This window comes from Cyprinodon variegatus, unplaced genomic scaffold (assembly GCF_000732505.1).
Source record: "Cyprinodon variegatus isolate N-32 unplaced genomic scaffold, C_variegatus-1.0 Scaffold722, whole genome shotgun sequence".
NCBI classification, from domain to species: Eukaryota; Metazoa; Chordata; class Actinopteri; order Cyprinodontiformes; family Cyprinodontidae; genus Cyprinodon; species Cyprinodon variegatus.
Genome location: NW_015151175.1, coordinates 234,297 through 252,069, shown reverse-complemented (window position 1 = coordinate 252,069; position 17,773 = coordinate 234,297). Strand labels below are relative to the sequence as shown.

Genomic DNA, 17,773 nt, shown 5'->3' with positions numbered 1-17,773 from the left:
GCCTCGTTCTGCCAGAGGTTTGTTCCCAATGGGGAGTTTTTCCTCTCCACTGTCGCTCCATGCTTGCTCATCATGGACAGGTTCTCTCAACCTGTGTTATCCAAACTGGACTTCCATCTTCCAGGTCCCTGAGTGAAGCTCTAGTATCAGCTCACGCAGTCCACTGGATCTCCCCATAAAGCTCAGCATACCGTCTCGCTAACCAGCAGTCTACAGACTGACCAGCTTCATCTATCTCCACTCCACCACTAGTTTCAGGCCTGGGGGGGGAACAGCCCTATTCTTTGCTCCTGTTCATGCATATCTATCAAAATTCAGCGCTATGTTTCCTGCCGAGGTCTGAGCGCCAAAGAATAAGTAATTGTATCAATAAATTTCTTCTAATTGTCTTTTCTTACTAGAAAAACAGTCTAGAAATAAGTAAAATTTTCTTATATTAAGTGTATTTACCCTTAATTTGAGTAGGTAAATGAGATNAAAGCTCCTCTAGAGGTACCATGCAGCTCTTTTCTGCAAGTTTTCTTTCTGTTTTGCCTTTCAGATCAGAGCAATGCTCTTGTTTAGGTAGGTTTTACCTTAGAACCTCATAATCTTTTCTGAGCAACGAGACACGATGAGCCAACGTAAACAGACATCGCGCCATCTATTGGCAGTACTGCTAAACTACCTGAAGTTACTGGAAGATAACAAATGATCTTTTATGTTAGATATTATAGTAACTAGGACATGGATGCACATACAGTATCTATCACCGTTTTCACAGTTTCGCAAGTTTTACCCCTCTTGTAATCAAACATCTTCGTGCTCCTTTTTACTTTATATTTTGAAATATCTTTTTTCACAACTATTCTGGTAATTACATAGTCCCTCACTTCTACTGCTTCGGCTTATTGACAAACTGTATGAATGCGCAGTGACGTAATCCCGGTCACACAATGTATTTACAGTACATATATACTGGTATGCTATATGATAACAAATTGAGCTTGAAACACAAAAATAATACACTAGCAGGATGAATTAAAACAATGTAAATAAATGAATATTTCCATCTAATATATCTGGATGTTGTGTTAGATCCTAACTATTTTTAAATATTCCTGACTCTGAGCTGTCTGGTACGTTGCTCCTTAGTCACATGTTTCAATATTTGCTTTATATTACCCACCTTCAGCCCCTCCTCCACCATCATAGCTAAAACTTCGGACTCTTACTGCATTCCGCATTTTATTTCAAGTGGGTCGGCAGATGCCCGGCATGTTGAGCCTGGTTCTGCCAGAGGTTTCTTCCCAATGGGGAGTTTTTCCTCTCCACTGTCGCTCCATGCTTGCTCATCATGGACAGGTTCTCTTAACCTGTGTTATTCAAGCTGGACTTCCATCTTCCAGGTCCCTGAGTGAAGCTCTAGTATCAGCTCAAGCAGTCCAATGGATCTCCCCATAAAGCTCAGCAGACCGCCTAACCAGCAGTCTACAGACTGACCAGCTTCATCTATCTCCACTCCACCACCAGTTTCAGGCCTGGGGGGGAACAGCCCTATTCTTTGCTCCTGTTCATGCATATCTGTCAAAATTCAGCGCTATGTTTCCTGCCGAGGTCTGAGCGTCAAAGAATAAGTAATTGTATCAATAAATTTCTTCTAATTGTCCTTTCTCTCCATGTGAGTTTTTCAGATTGAAATTAATTGTGTCCTGCTTTCTGTTGCTCATGGCAAAACCCAGTGACATACACTGAGTGTGTGGTTGTTGCGCAGCAAAGTGTGAAAAAGTTTACATTGGCTGCTTTAACTCAAAGCTATATAAGCGATATGCCAGTCTGAAGGAGTGTGACTCTCAGGATCAGAAATACTGTCTTTGCATGACTTCTCCTTTTTTGATGTTTTTTTTTTTGTTAGTTTTGTTTGTTTTTTTGTGGCATAATGTGTATTTTTGTCTCTGAAGTGTAGATGTGTTAAAAAGGGCGGTGCAGCTTTCGAAGGCTGTGACAAAAGGACCAAATGGGAGTCCTGTCCATGTTTCAGGACTGAGTGATGACTTTGGCAGAAACCCTGGAGATAAAACACTTTCAACCAAGTGCAAGGCCAGGACTAAAAGCAAACAGCTGTGCACCCTAGTCTCTCTATTTCTCTCCCTCTCTCTCACATACTCTCAACCATATTTTACTTCCTTTTTCTCCTTTAATTTCTTCTACCGTATTTATCTCTCTTTGAGTTTCCCTCTCCACAAGATCCGTTTGCTTTACTCCACATTCTACAACCATACATTTATTTTTCCCTTTAATTGCTTCTTTCTTCCCCTCTTCTTTTTTTTTCTCTGCACTAAGATATCAAATGAAGCCTCAATCCTTTGTTTTTGCTAAACTAACACCAACAAAACTTTTCCTTTTCTTTTTTTTCCCATTCTCTTGCTGTTTAATGGGTGGAACTCCCCATTGTACCAGAAATCATGCACAACATCATCAAATATTATGACTAAACTTAATTGAAGCTATGCAGCTAAGATGGGATTTCATGTGGGATATTTTAACTTGGACTTGCTGGAAGTTTTAAGTGGTCTGAAGAAACAGCAGGATGAGTTTTTGTAATCATTATTGTGGCAACGCAGCTCCGCATTTGGAGTTTGTTCCTTAGAGAAAAACAAACTCAGAGACCTTTCAGCGTTTCTCAACAGAGGGATCAAACAAACAATCGGTGATCCGAAAAGAGTCCTGGAAACAGAAGGTGATTAGGGAATGCTAAACATCATTAGAAGAATTTATCTGAAAGAATCTGATAAAGAATAAAAGGTAGATTTTAATAAAGTAAATTTTGGATTTATTCAGTTTATTAACCGATTTTTATATCATGCAAAATTGAGGCTCGCTGGTAACAAAGTTGTAAATCCAGGTGCTCACTGTGGGGTTGTCCTGTTTTTCCTGCAGGTATGTTTATCACAGCTCCAAGTGGATGGTAGCAGGAAATGCTGATTCTCCGGTGCCGCCGCGAGTTTACATCCATCCAGACTCGCTGGCTTCAGGAGACACCTGGATGAGGCAGGTGGTCAGCTTCGACAAGCTCAAGCTCACCAACAATGAGCTGGACGACCAAGGCCATGTAAGAAAACTGCCTTTATTTCTATCATGCATCAGTTTCTGCTCAGCTGCCTGCAAAGATGTGCAAAAAGCTTTCAGATAAATTCTTCTTTTATTCCAGCAGGACAATGGAAGGTTAATGGGGGACAAAATCATAAAAAAATAAATATAGCATAATATATAGTTGACATCATTTCATGATGAGTTTGCTGCTCAGAAACCTTGACATAAATAAATGAAATTTATTTGATATTTCATGATGCAATGGTACATTTAGCTAATAATGTGTTAAATAAATAAATAGTAGATTTAATCATGTAAGGCTACTTTTAATTATTTAAAGGTACATTAAATGGCACGTGTTTATTTAGTTTTACATTTATTTATTTCATGGTACATTTGTTTGAATTATTATATATTCACTATTCACTTAATACTATATTTATTATTTATTGTATTTTGTCGCCCATATCCCTCAATATAGGATATCCTCAAAATGAAAAATCTTGTACAAAAAATTTATATATTTTTTTTATTTTAACATGTAAAGAATTGCCCTAAATTTATTGAAAATTAAACAGTGCTTAATCTTTTTTTTTCTTCAAGTGAATCAAATTTCTTTAGTTATCTTTAACTTCCTGTTTCATTGATTCTTTTAACTTAATAACAGCTTTAATAGCTACTGATATAAATCTACAGTGAAAGCAACAGTTAAAAAGCTTCAAACAGCAGAAGCCTTGACATGAAAATGGAACCATATTTCACTTTTGGAAAACACACAGAGAGCAAAAAAACAAATTGAACAAAATGCAGTATTTAAAAATTGCAGCTAACATCTTTCCTCTGGAATAAGGAGCAAGGAAACATTTCTACTGGTCTGCAGAGACGTTAGCTTCACCATTATTATTGGTCAGAAGAAAGAGTTTTTATTCAGCTGGAAGAAAAGAGAATGTGATCTGTGAAACAAATTTTAAAGGAATTCACTTTGTAAAACTCAACTCAGGTTGAGTTTTACAAAAACACCAAAGTTACTCTCAAAATATATTTTGATAAAGATGTTTTCTTTCTAGTTTGCATAGTTTTCTTTCATTCATTCCACACTACAGTAGTAAAAAAAATAGGGAAGTGTTTCTGTAAAATGTCTTGATAAAAAGTAATGTAAAAAGGTCTTAATTTTAAATAAACCTCAGAATTGCAAGAAGTTCCTAAAGGTACAGATTGTTTTTTTAAAGGAAAAATTCTGATCAGCGATTTAGCTGGATTTTAGAGTTTTATCTTTGCCAGAAAAGCATCTTATTGATCTTACCATCTTACACACCTGTAAGAAATCATAATTATAAAATTTAATTCTGTCCCAAAAAGGATCAAATAGTGAATAATAGAAAGGATCATTGTTGTCTATCACTGTGCCCCAAAACTTAGCATCTAAGGCCTAATTTACTTTCAAATTCTCCATTTAGCTACCCTGCTATTAGTCTTTTGTAGAGGCATTGCTAAGGAGTTGATCAAAAACAAAACAAAAACATGTTTCTTACTTGCAGGTTTATATGCTGCATGTGTGGTTGCTAACGTAATCAGGAGGAAGGGAACTGAGGAGAAAACTAAGGTATATTTGCTTTATTTGTAGCTAACAGGTTAGCTAGCTATCCACCTTCTCAAAGCACACTGCATCCACTCATCTCTATTTATTCACTGGATTGCTGATAGCCCGAAAAAAGGGAAGTCACTTGCCGCCATCTTGCTACTCCCCACTCTCACTAAAATGCGTACGTGTGTTTCATTTTGCTGCAAAAACAAGCTGTTTCCTGACTCTAGGAAGATGTTTCAAAGGTAATTTTACTGTCAGTGAATGTACTAACTAAGAAAATCCATATATACACCCATGTACCCTATAGTATAGTATGAAACACAATTTGGCTATATATTTTTTTCATATTTCAAATGTATAATATGTATATTTGAATGTGAATTAACACTACATGTGTAAGTTATATCATTAAAGGCATTCAATCACTGGTTAGTGTATGTGTGTGTTTGTGTTTGTTTGTGTTTATACATACCATCAGATTCTTGCTGTAACAAAATATGATTTTGCTAGTGTAGAAACTGAAGAGTTATCAAATTGTTTCAGTAATTTAGCTCAATTGTAAATCTATGTCAGATTTAAAGACTAATGCACAGGCACAACATAAAAATATAAGGCATCATGCATGCACAATTTGCAAATAGGAAAATACTATAGCATTAATAGACATGTATTTGTAATTCAGTCTTGATGTAAAATGTTCAAATGATTTGTAATATGTAATTGCCATAACAATGTTATCAATACATGTATATTACATGTACATGATCACTTTAGCAATTTTAGCAAATCTGTATTATTATTATTATACTACATAAACACATTAATTTTGGTTTGATGGATTTGTATAATATGTTACATTACATGATTTATAGACTTCATAGTGACCATGCAATGTAATGTGCCTATCTTTTTTATCAAAAATTACTAATCTACTTATGCTACACTGCAAAAAATAAATTTAATCTAAATAAGCCATTTTTTCTTAAAATAAGTGCATTTTGTCTCGAATGGAGGAGGTAAGTGTGATACTTTGCCAATGGAACAAGATAGTTTTACTTTTAAAATAAGAAAAAGCAACTGCATTGTTTTATTAAAAGCACATATTATCTAATTATCTGATTTTAAGAGTAAAAATAGTCTTTCAATTGGCAAATCATCTTGCCTGCTCAAATTAAGGGTAAATACACTAGATTTAAGACATTTTTACTTATTTCCACATCATTTCTGCCGTGTATGAGACAGCAAGTGTATGTAAAGTGATAAATGTATCTTTATTTTAAAAGTCTTAAGCCCACCTGAGAACGAGAAAATCATTGTTGTTCGATGCTGTAGCAAACGTATTGTTTACATTGCGACTGGTTTAACTGCGGAGTACCAATATGGCAGCCGGTGACTTCACTCCACCATGTACTACCAACGGGCAATCACCAATCCAGTGAATAAATAGAGACGGGTGACGGCATCCCATGCAGCCTCACTCATTCAGCTAAACTTCATCCTTAGCAGTTTCTCCTCATATAACCAGACACCTGATTATTATCCATACATCATCAACAGTTATGCTATTCTTTTTTGAAATGGAGAGAAAAAATGGGGACAGTTAAAGATATATGGTTTATTTATTGGGAACAGATCACTCATCATGCTGCTTGTTTGGGGGAGAAGTGAGACTAAAACTTTTTTTTATGTTTTAAAACAGGTAGAATTGATTAGAAAACGGGTATCTTTAACTATCCAGTGTCTTATATAACAAATTAGCAGAGTTAACATACTAGCCTTATTAAAACAACTTTGTTCATGTTTTCCATAGAATTATAAGTCTATAAAATCATAAATGATTTCTGATAATATAAAATACTGCCAGCATCTTCAATGACAGAGAATGAAAGTGAAAAAATAATATTACAAGGACTTTGCTAAACTAGACAGTCTCAACATGTAAAAATACTGCTTCCTTCTAAATACCTCCTTATATCGCTGACCTTTTTAGTAATGCTGAAAATAGCAAACTTAAGGTCTTTTTCCTCCAGAAACACCATCAACACTTACATATTTTAAATAGCTGTGCACTGTGTGCAAAGTAAGAATAAGAAGGTCAGGCCTTTCTCAAGTTAATTTGATTTACTGCATATAATAATTTTATTTTGTAACAATGCAAAGTGGAGATTCTTATTTGAACATTGTAATTCACATGTAATTAGTGTTCTGATCAATAAAGCAATAAAACAATAATTTACTGTCTCAATGAAATACAGGGAATGTCACAAAGCTTTTTTTATATTCTGTTAGATTATTTCTGCAACGCCTTTTGATGTTTATATCAACTTTATCACATTAGCCACATTCTTTACACTTGAATGTTCAAGCTGTGATCTTCATTTTCATTCTTTGAGCTCCACATCCCTTCATGCTGCTGGAGCAATGAAATTTTTCTGAAGCGGTGCAGCCATTCTTGGATGGAAAGTTTTTTTTTTTTTTGATACATTTGCATGAAAGGAAAGTTGAAAGGATCCTTCATGAACTCGATGCTTTCATGACTCACGCAGCCATGAGACTCGTTCAAAATCGATTTTCTGTCTTCTGTACCACATATTGCCCTCCCACACTCTGTCTTTTTGAAGTCTGTGTATTATACGGGAAACATATTAGAAGTCTGGAATTTGAACCACTGCCCTGAATTTAATACTTAATATTTATTTCCTTCACAGCACAAGGATTTTGTTATAAAACGGTTCGGGTAAAGGAACTTAATGGCTGAAGTAGATTTGTATTTCACTCAAGCAGCAATGCAGCTAAAACTTGAAGTCTGACCTCAATATGCCTGATTTATTGCCTTGCTTGCAATAAGTTCTTAACAAAGGTAGTCATCTGAAGTAGATTTCTTAGTGGTTCTTTCCTAATCTAAACAGATAATGTGGGTTTCATAAGTGCGATTTTAACTGTATGCACAAGTAAAATTGTCGTCTCTTTTATTTACTGCCTTCAAATATCTAATCAGGCAAAACGGAGAAATTTAGGGCTTTGTTAACCAAGACAATTATGGCCTGTTCATATTCAGTATCACACAACATCCTGTGTGAACTGATTACAGCTGTGAGTGGACCCAGGCTGGTTGGAGAAGCAGATCCGCCCACATTCAGAGGTGGTTTGCTACAGTCGTGTCCAAGTTAGGTTAAGGCAGTCAGAACTGAGTCCTGGGCCAAATTAAAGGACCGCACACTGACCTAACATGAATGCATTCAAGCCACAAACTGTTCTCCGGAAAACACAGGAAAAATGTCCTTCATTAAAAAATGATATTTTGAAAGGGAACAATCCTCAGTATATACTAATGTCCCAGTCAAGGTGTGGTTGTAACTGCATTTTATTACTTTCAGTAATCAAACATACGGTACTCAGGTCTGTTCAGTTTATTTATACATGTAATATCCAGCAACTTTACAGAGACACTTCAATTAAATCATACAGTCACATTGGTTTCAATTATTTTGTATCTATTCTAACTAGCTCACTGCACCCATTTATTCCCTTTACAGGATTTTCTCCCTCTGGATGAGCAGCGGTGGAGTAAACATCCACTTGCCTATGTCCTCCGGCAGACAAAGACTATAGCAGCACAGCTGTAGCGATAGCTCAGGATAATTTGAGCCACTCTAACTTTTAGCTTTATTCCCAAAAAAATTAAAGTTAAAAACAATCCACTGGACTTTGTTTCCAAGTTTGAAGAAGTTTTGCTTCCCATCCGGGAAGCTTTTTTAATTCAAAAAGGACTGCATACTGACCTGACATGAATGCATACAAGCAACAAAGTGCACTCAGGAAAACACAGGAAAAATGTCCTTCATTAAAAAAATGGATATAGAGAAAAGGACCTATCGTTTTTTGAATTGAAAAAGCTTCCTGGATGGGAAGAGAAACATCTTCAAAATTGGAAAGAAAGTCCAGTGGATTGTTTATATATATATATATATTTTTTTTTTTTTTTAATGACTATGACCTGGATGACTGAGAATCTTCACCAGCACACTTTTAGCTTTATAAAAAAAGAAAGTATCTCCAGACTTTTGGGGAGCCTATCCTAAGAAAAGCCGGTAGTAGAGGCTGTATAAGTATACACGGTGCTGTGTGAAGATTTAGCCTGATCAAATGATTCATTGGGATGGAAAACACCATGTTTTAATGGCGCCGTTAGGAAGACATTTCCAGTGCTGTGACAAAATGGTAGCACCCATGTGTTCTGAAAAAGGTCACAGTTCTCTCATGTCTCTGCAGATTATCACATCAGCTCAGCAGTGACATCTGTAATTACATGTGGTCACTGGTTAGGAAGCGATTCCTTTTCTTTGCCGCTGTTCAAGTCTCAGATTTTTTCAGTGAGGGTTTAGGCGCAGAATGAAACGATACGTCTTGGAAGTTGTTAATTTTTTCTGTATGGGTGGAAGTTCCATAAAAAAGACTGCATCATATTAAACAGAAAACATACAGTAAATACTGAATCATCAGACATTGAAAGCAGAAGCACTCTGTTGGGGATGTCCTGATGGCAAAAGGTCGTCTTGTTCTGGCTGGCAAGAATCAACCAGTGACTCTGTTAGACCGAGATTCTGTGGAAGATTTGAAGGCACACCCACAAGCTAAAAGCTGCATTGCACAATTAAAAGGAAACAGACTCCACCCATTTTTCTAACAAAATATTACCGAAAATACCAAATACTTTTAAATCAACGTATTCCCCTGTTTTCCCCTATTAGAAAATAAGTCAATATTTTTAATAGATTACTGATTCATGTAATGCAATGGTTACATGTCATTATTCGGTTACCACATTTTACAGCTGAGCTCTTTATATCAGCCAATAGGGTACTTAGATGATGTTTTTGAAACTTGGCCTGTTTAGTTGGGGGGAAAAAAACAAAAACAAAAAAATATGATGCATCAATAAGTAAAGATTCCCTTTTTAAAAAGCCTTGTTTAAAGCAGGATTTTAGAGACACACAAAAAAATTAAAACATCATGAAAAAAATAACAATTAGCCTTGTTTGAAAAAGATTGAATGGTGATTGGATGAGTGCAGCTGTTGTACTGATGTGTGGAGGAATTCAGAGAAAAGGCATTTCTTTTTGCTGGTTTTATAAAAGTGTGGTATTGAGCATAAAGTCTGATATGGTTCCTAAAAAAAAAAAACAACAACGACTAAAAAAACACACACAAAAAAAGAAGAAAAAAGTAACAAACCAAAGGCTTAATATTAATTTTTTTCCTAGTTTTCAAACATCTGCTTGGCAGTAGTACTAATGCTAAGGAGGATTCTGAGAGTGTGGCAATAAAATTCAGTGAGGGAACCAGAAATCAAACATTCACTCCAGATATTTGAACAAAACATCCTGTTATAATTTAGCTATAGACTAAAATCATCAGGATTAATGTAAACATATATATGTATTTGTAAAGTTCCAACAGTTACTGAGGTTCACCACGTGTTTTATTGTTGTCTCGTTTATTTCTTAAAGTTAATTGTGTTCCTGTATGCACTGGTCACCCTCATGGCTATTTCTCTCTTCTGTCACATATTTTCTTCTTCTCTGCTGTATGGGAAAATCTAATAAAACTCCAAAGCAAGCCAGACTAGAACCAAGTTTTTTTTTTTTCTTTCTTTTGTTCTTTACAGTTAATGATCCTTTGCATTGTAACATATCTGCACTGTTGTGTGAGATCATTTAAAATTGCCCAGTAAATATAGCTTTGATCATCTGCCCATACTCCATCAAAATCATGTAATTGGCCTGTAAGAAATGTCTCTTTTTATCCTGTTTTTTTTCTCAATATGATGTATTCTAGCCCTCATAGTTATGAGCCAACAGTCTAAGTTTCTTCTCTTTTCTGCTGAACTTTAATCAGTCCATCTACACTCTGAAATTCATTCAATTACTGATCTCTTAAGGTCATTAAGCTGCTTTAACTACAACATGTTATAAGAACATGCATGATCCCAAATCCCTGACGCCTTTCAAAGGGGACGGAAGGGACATGATTATCTCCCCAAAAAATGAAAACATCTCTTTTTAATTTAATCTAATTGGAATGACTGACAGCCTTTTGTCCCCTGGCTGCACCCTGAGTCATTTGTTTAGAGTTCAGAGACTGTAGCATCTGCTTTTACTTCGTATCACCTCATTTATTCAGCCATTTTCTGTTTTGTTTTAGTTTTTCTATTGGCTTTATACTTAAAATCTTTCATGCTGAATTTCGTAAGGAAAAGAAATCAGAATATTTCTTTGCAAAAATGTGGATTATAGGATGAAACTAATTTAAATGTGAAACATGAGGTTTGTATTTGTGCAGTAGAAAATCCTGAATCAGTTGCATTCATATGTCACCTATTTAGTATATATGTGCAATTTAATATGAGAATAAATCTTTTCTGTGAAGGCGTAAAAAGATTTGCTAAATAAGGTTAGCAAATAATAAGCACTGTGAAGAGTAGGAAGACAGGGGTGGAGAGGTTTATAAAAGGGTTAAATTTAAAAACATTATCCCGAGCTTTGAATACTCCACATGATAATTGTGGAGGAGTGACAGGGGTGGGATTATCTATTTACAGGACAACTATCAATTCAATTAAAAAGTGTTCTTGTTGAGAAGGTTGCATTTTGTTGGAGGGAATACAATTTGAAAAGTTCCAGTTAGGTTAATGGAGTAGGCAGCATGCTGGAGGAGCTCTGTTGAAAACAGCAGAAAATTCACCTACATCTCTACATCCTGTAAGTGATGAGATGGGCAAGGCAACTAATGAAACACAAATGTGCACGGGGAACCTGGTGAAACACAAAACTACAAAAGAATCAAGACAAGTCAGCCTTCGAACTCAGGTAGCAACCCAGGAAATCCACTGAAGCGGACATGCATAGAGGCGATGCTGCAGGGCTTGGAGGGAAGGATTACCTCAAAGTTGTCAGTCCAGTTCTTGGTTGATAGGGTACTAATGAAGCAAAATCATACGACAGTCCAGCTGCTCCAAAAATCGTTAAACAACATGCAAAGCTGACTGTTGTAGCTCAAAACCACCTCCAGTAAGCTAAAGAAACGACAACGAGATGCAATGTGAAAACCTGTCAGTCGGTTTGTCGAAAGCAATGAAGTAAAAACAGAAAGTGGACGAAAGTCCTCTGTTCTGATCAGACAAAAAAAATAAAATAAATGTGGGCTAAGATACAGAGCAGTATGCTTTGTTTACAAATGCAGCTGCAATACATCGATATTGATGTATAGCATCGAACTAATTGTTTCCGCCCTTAAGATGCACTACATCCTTTTTTCTTTAGGATGTAGTGCATCCTAAGGACAAAACCCTCAAACCAGAGCGGAGTGTTGTATGCAGTTCAGTGCAGTGAGGAATGCTCTGATCTTTATATTGCAGAAACCAAACAACCTCTCCACAGATGCATGGCCCAACACAGAAGATCTACCTCCTCCAGACAAGACTCTGCAGTACATCATCCTTATAGACAAAGGACATTCTTTTGAGGACCTGAATGTTCACATTTTGGAAAAAGAAAATAGGTGGTCTGAGAGAGTCGTGAAGGAAGCCATCTATGTTAAGAAAGAAAAACCAACCTTAAACAGAGGGGGTGGACTCAGGTTCCAGCTTTCAAAAACCTACAATGCAGCAATTGGTTTATTCCTTTCATGTTATCATTGCAGCCCCAGCCCTGTACAGGAGAGCAGAGGACCTCGTCTATTCAGCCAGGCCAACAATCCCCTTTAACACTGACCTTTCAGACATTTAGATGGGTATGGGGTATTGCAGTCTAACAGAAGAAGCCAAACGACCCACATTCCAAATTGGTGGACCCCTTCCTCTGTTCCAATATGCATGTTTTTAAAACAAAAAGCAAGGCTTTGTTGGGTTACTGTATAAAACCTCGAACTCAACGCCATTCCTGACTATTTCAATTGAAAAAGGTTCCTGGATGGGAAGCAAAACGGGGAAACAATCCAGTGGATTTTTTTTTTTTTTTTTCTTTTATAGAATAACTATGACCTGGATGATGGAGAACCTTCACCTGCAGCTACTATAGTTTCTGTCAAACACGGCGGTGGCAGCATCATGCTTTGATGATCTCTTTCCTCACTAGTTATAGGGAACCTGGTTAGAGATAAAAATACTGGGAGAAAAGCTGTAAGAAGCTGCACAGGAAAATGAACTGGGGCAAAGTTTCACTCAACATCAGGACAACAACCCTAAACCCACAACAAAGGCATGACTTTTGATCAAAACATGTTTTCAGAATGAACCATTCAAATTCAAACCTAAACCCAATTAGAAAGCTGACAGAGAGATACAGCAAAAGACTTGCAGCTGTGATTACAGTGAAAAGGTCTTTATCTGTGTGTACCGCTAAAACCTATATGTTTCTCCATTTGATAAAATAAGAATAAAGCACATTAAAGTGTTTTGGCTTAAAAACAAAAACAAGTCTTAAAAACAACAGAGATGGAACATCTTTTTCAGTAGCTTTCTGGTTACTGTGGATTAAAGAAAAAAAAATGAAAGGTTAAAGAAACATCATAGAAATCTGAATCAGATCTATGTCTGTTTTTCTACTGGAGGACTGCTTTAACTCTAGGTTCCATTTTACCAGGTTGAGGTGAAGCAGCACATATAGAGTGAAAGTGTAGCATGGTGTGAAACCAGAGTAATGGCATGGAGTCAGGGGACATTTCTTTCTGTGGGGAAGCAATTTGTGCGATGTGGACTGTGCCGGGTAAAAAGACACCGCAGCTCCTCCCATAGTGTTCTGATTGACAGGTGATCCAAGAACAGGGTATAGTGAAAGACAGCAAAATCCGAGCTGGAACAGCCTGGAGGGGGACAAGCTCTCCAAAATGAGGATTGCAGATTAAAGCGTGCATCAGTTTGCCTCCATGCAGCTGCCCAGCCTTAATTTCTACTCTTGTCTGCAGCTGTGATTTGAGGTCTGGAGGTGTAGTGTTTTTGATATTCAGAGGTGTTTCCTTCCGCCTGTGGCCGTGCTTTGAAATGACCCCCCCCCCTACCAACCCCCTTGTAGCAGGATGAGGGAAGAACTGGGGGTGTTTTGCTCTGGGGAGGTTTTCTCACCCTCAGATTAATCAAGAGCAGACTGAGGCCCTGAGGCGAGACTGGGGCAAACATCGTCTGACGCCTCGGCTCTGCTGTGAAATAATCCTGCAGTGAGCTTCGTGACAGCATAAGGTTTAGTCACATATGACTAGTTGACATCATAAAGAATGAGTTAGAAAGCCTTAAGACTTCATGTAAAATGGAGGCAAATGTTGTTGTGATTCAGAATGTTATAAAAAAGGTATTTGCCCCATTTCAGACTTTTTATTTTTATTTTTTAGGTTTCAGTAAATTAAACAAATGTATTCCCTTTAGGAAAAAACAAGAGGGAATATTGGTCCAGTATTCTTCATACGTTTACTCCCAAATAGCCACAATAAAGGGTTTTTGAGTGTTAGCACTCTGTTTATGGTCATACTACGTCATCAAAGAGACAATAACATCATGCTAAGAGCTTAATTTAGATTGTATTTTTGGGAAAAGTCAGGGATGAACCTTTCGGTGTGCTTTGTGTTGTTTTTTTTAATTTGTTGTATTTGGCAAGCATTAGGGCGCTGAAGAGCATCAGATGATTTTCCTGTGGAGAGCAGAATTCATGGTTGCTTCATCTATGTCAGGTTATTTGGAAGCAGAAACACAGCGATCAGGGTTTTCACACTACAATTACCATGTTGCACTAAAGTTTCCCTTTCCTAAAATGCTGTGTTTTTTTTTTTTTTTTTAGTCCGCATGTAATAAGACATCTCCTCAGTCCACAGAATATTTTTCTAAATGTCCTGGGGATGATTAAAATGTTTTTGTTTTCTATTAGCTGTGGTTTTGGTCATTGCATTTTCCATCAATGTCAATTTTTTTACATCTATTTCTTAATGTTGAATAATCAACTCTTATCCTAACTAAGCCTAGTGTTATGCCTGTAATGCTTCAGGTATTGTTTGGGGTTTAAACTCCATCTCTTGTAGGAATTTTCCATGGCAGCCTGGAATAATGTTACTGTAGCTAGTTGTGAATGCTGAAACCACAGTTCCTTAAAATTGACTTGTAATCCTCCCAATAATATCAGATGTGCTTTAGATCATGGCATGATTGTGTTTTTTTTTTTTTCTTCTTGGAGATATTTAGCCTGCTTCATGTTGTTGGAAAGGTTCTGTTCAATGATTCCTTGATTGAACAGGTCTGGCATAAAACAGGCTACTAGAGTTGTACTCAGTTTGAAGAAATGTGATTTAATCAACTCTTGATTTAAATATTTAGTGAGAGATTTTTTTATCTGATGTTAATATAACTGAAGATTTTAATTAGGACAAAAATAACCACATATGTAGGGAGCACACACTATTTCTGAGCACTGTATTTATTAGACATGTGCTGCCCTTGTGCTCTCAGTCACCATGTTTCAATGTGACTAAATCATTTTCTCTGAATTTTAATCATGCTGCAGTACATCACACTTATAGATTTTGTTTACACACACAGATCATCCTCCACTCCATGCACAAGTATCAACCTCGTGTTCACATCATCAGGAAGGACTTCAGCAGTGAACTGTCTGCTAACAAACCGGTTCCAAGCGGGGAGGGAGTTAAGACCTTTAGCTTCTCTGAGACCGTCTTTACAACCGTCACTGCCTACCAAAATCAGCAGGTAAGCACGTCCTTTTTTTAATCATTCAGTTTGCATATTCAAAGGTTTTTAAGAGACCATTTGATAAACAAAGGGAATCAACTCTCATAGTGATTCTTTTAGTGCATCAACAGAAATACCTTATAATAGAAGAACCTTGCTGAAGTTCATTTTACATTGTTCTGTCTGTTGTCTGTGCAGATCACCAGACTAAAGATTGATCGCAACCCCTTTGCCAAAGGATTCCGGGACTCGGGCCGAAACAGGTAAGAAATAAATCCTGTTGTTTTATTTTTTTAAGCTCTCTGAATCTGTTTCCATCCATCAACCTAACCTATTTATTATTCCTAAGGTTTAACATTATGTTCCGAAAAAATATGCATAAACTTAGATATTCAGCCAGAAAAGTGCTCTTGTAGAAAAATGGAAAAAAAAAAACGTCCATTTATTCCCTAAAACGTTTTCTCTTATATCCGTCCACTAATTTTTGCAGAATGAACCTAAACCCTATCTTGTATTTTTTGCATTAATCTCAGAAAAGCCTAGATCCATAACTAATAGTTAGAACTGTAATAATTAGCTTCCTGAGAAGAACTTTTGCGACATCTACCAAATCTTCTAACTTGGTTATGACCGATGCAGTCCTGCTTACTGGAAAATAAATTTTCAACAAATTTATTTCTTTTGATGGCAAGAATTTTCACTACATATTGAAAGGCAACAAAAAAGTACTGTTATTCTAAAGCTGGTCAGAATTTGCTTTTAAATATAGACAAGCACCAAAAATGATTTCATTTGCCAAAGATCAGGTTCAGTTCTCAGTCTGCTCAATAATTACTCAAGCATTTTTATTTAGTATGAATCCAACATGGCTAAAGTTCACAGCCAGTCTAAGAGGGGAGAAGCCAAATTAAAATTCAGTTGTTTTAAATACTTAAGTATCAAAAGCATCATGTCTGCTTGTCAGATTGACATTGCAGAACTTTGTCAATTTTGCTGATTTACATGAAAAGATTTGGCTCCTTCCAAATAGCTGAAATTGTAGCTGCTGCTTTAACCCCTTCACCTTTTGTGAGGTCAACAAAAAGAAGACCATCCAGGGTAGGAAAGGAGCTCCAGGCTACTGTGCTGAATCCAGACAGCTCATCATGTGATGGACACCACGTATGATGCTTTTCAAATTGGCCTTAAAGAAAAGAGCCACGGAGATTTATAAAAAATATAAAAGTATACCTCTTAGAAGAGGATAGGATTATCAAGAGGTCCTCATGCTAAATGAGCTATAGATAAGAAGCCTTCTGCTTCCTTTTCCTACCTCCTTCCTTACTGTCAGCACTATTTAGATAGCACTTGTATGAGGGACCGCCGTCCTCACTGATTTGCAGCATAGGTTGGAGGCGGTGCATCAACAATAATCTTCCTGGATAACACAGAAACCAATAGCTGAACATACTGTATAAAAGGTTTCCAATTGGATTTGTTACCAAACCTAAACTAAGACTTCATGAAAAGCAGAAATGTTATTTAGCCTAAATTAATAATACTTTCATTATAAGACTACCTTAATTTTTATATTAGAATAAACTTTCATCAAATCTTATATGAATTACTGTTGGGTTTTATTTATATACGGTAAATAATATTATATATGTAATCAGCCAATACAAACATGAAAACAGTTTAAAGGTTCATAAACTTGGTGTGTCGTAAGCTTGCGTCGCCTCCATTTTAAGCAATAATTCGAAATTTAAAAAAGAAATGCAACATTAACCTTTCTTTATATAGGCTTGAGGTTTTAAACAGAACTCAAATATTTGCTTGTATCAAAGGTAAAAAAAAAGGTGTGAAGGTTATAGGACAAATATGTCACTGTAACAACATTGACCTTCTACCAGTTTAAGATCTTTAGAATTAGAGGAACAGTGTCTCAGCAGGACCTTGAAAAACTAATTCATGCATTCATCTTTAGTAGAGTTGTTCACTGCATGCGGGTCTCAGATCTGCCTAAAACGTGGATAAAATTACATTTAAAACATATTTGTTTAAATGTACTATCTAAACATAAGTTTGCAGTCCAACTTTTGTTTTATTTTCTTTGCAGTCTTTTTATCATGTCTTATTTTAATAATCACCTGTCTTATAAATGATTAATTTGTATAGTCTTTAATTATTCATGTCCATTCCTTATTTTTTTTTTACCTTTATGCCACTGCAAAGTACTTTTCCCTTTCCCTGTTTTTCTGTTTCATGTAGGGCATGTTGAATTGTCTTAATACTGAAATGTGCAAATTAATTTAAATAGGGGGAGGAGCAGGCTGCAAACTTTACAGCTGAAAATTGAATGTTGTTGTAGCTCAGAGATGGTGGAAGTTATATTTACTTCATGACTG

The 17,773-nt window shown here is 36.3% G+C and overlaps 1 protein-coding gene across 1 annotated transcript in view; it reads left to right on the top strand.

The window, feature by feature from the left end:
• tbx15 (T-box 15) overlaps positions 1 to 17,773 on the top strand; it is a 46,933-nt gene that overhangs the window by 17,616 nt on the left and 11,544 nt on the right. Inside the window, exons 3-5 of the mRNA XM_015395051.1 lie at positions 2,920 to 3,091; positions 15,237 to 15,404; positions 15,585 to 15,649. Coding sequence (XP_015250537.1) covers positions 2,920 to 3,091; positions 15,237 to 15,404; positions 15,585 to 15,649 — 405 coding nt within the window. The remainder of the gene's footprint in view (positions 1 to 2,919; positions 3,092 to 15,236; positions 15,405 to 15,584; positions 15,650 to 17,773) is intronic.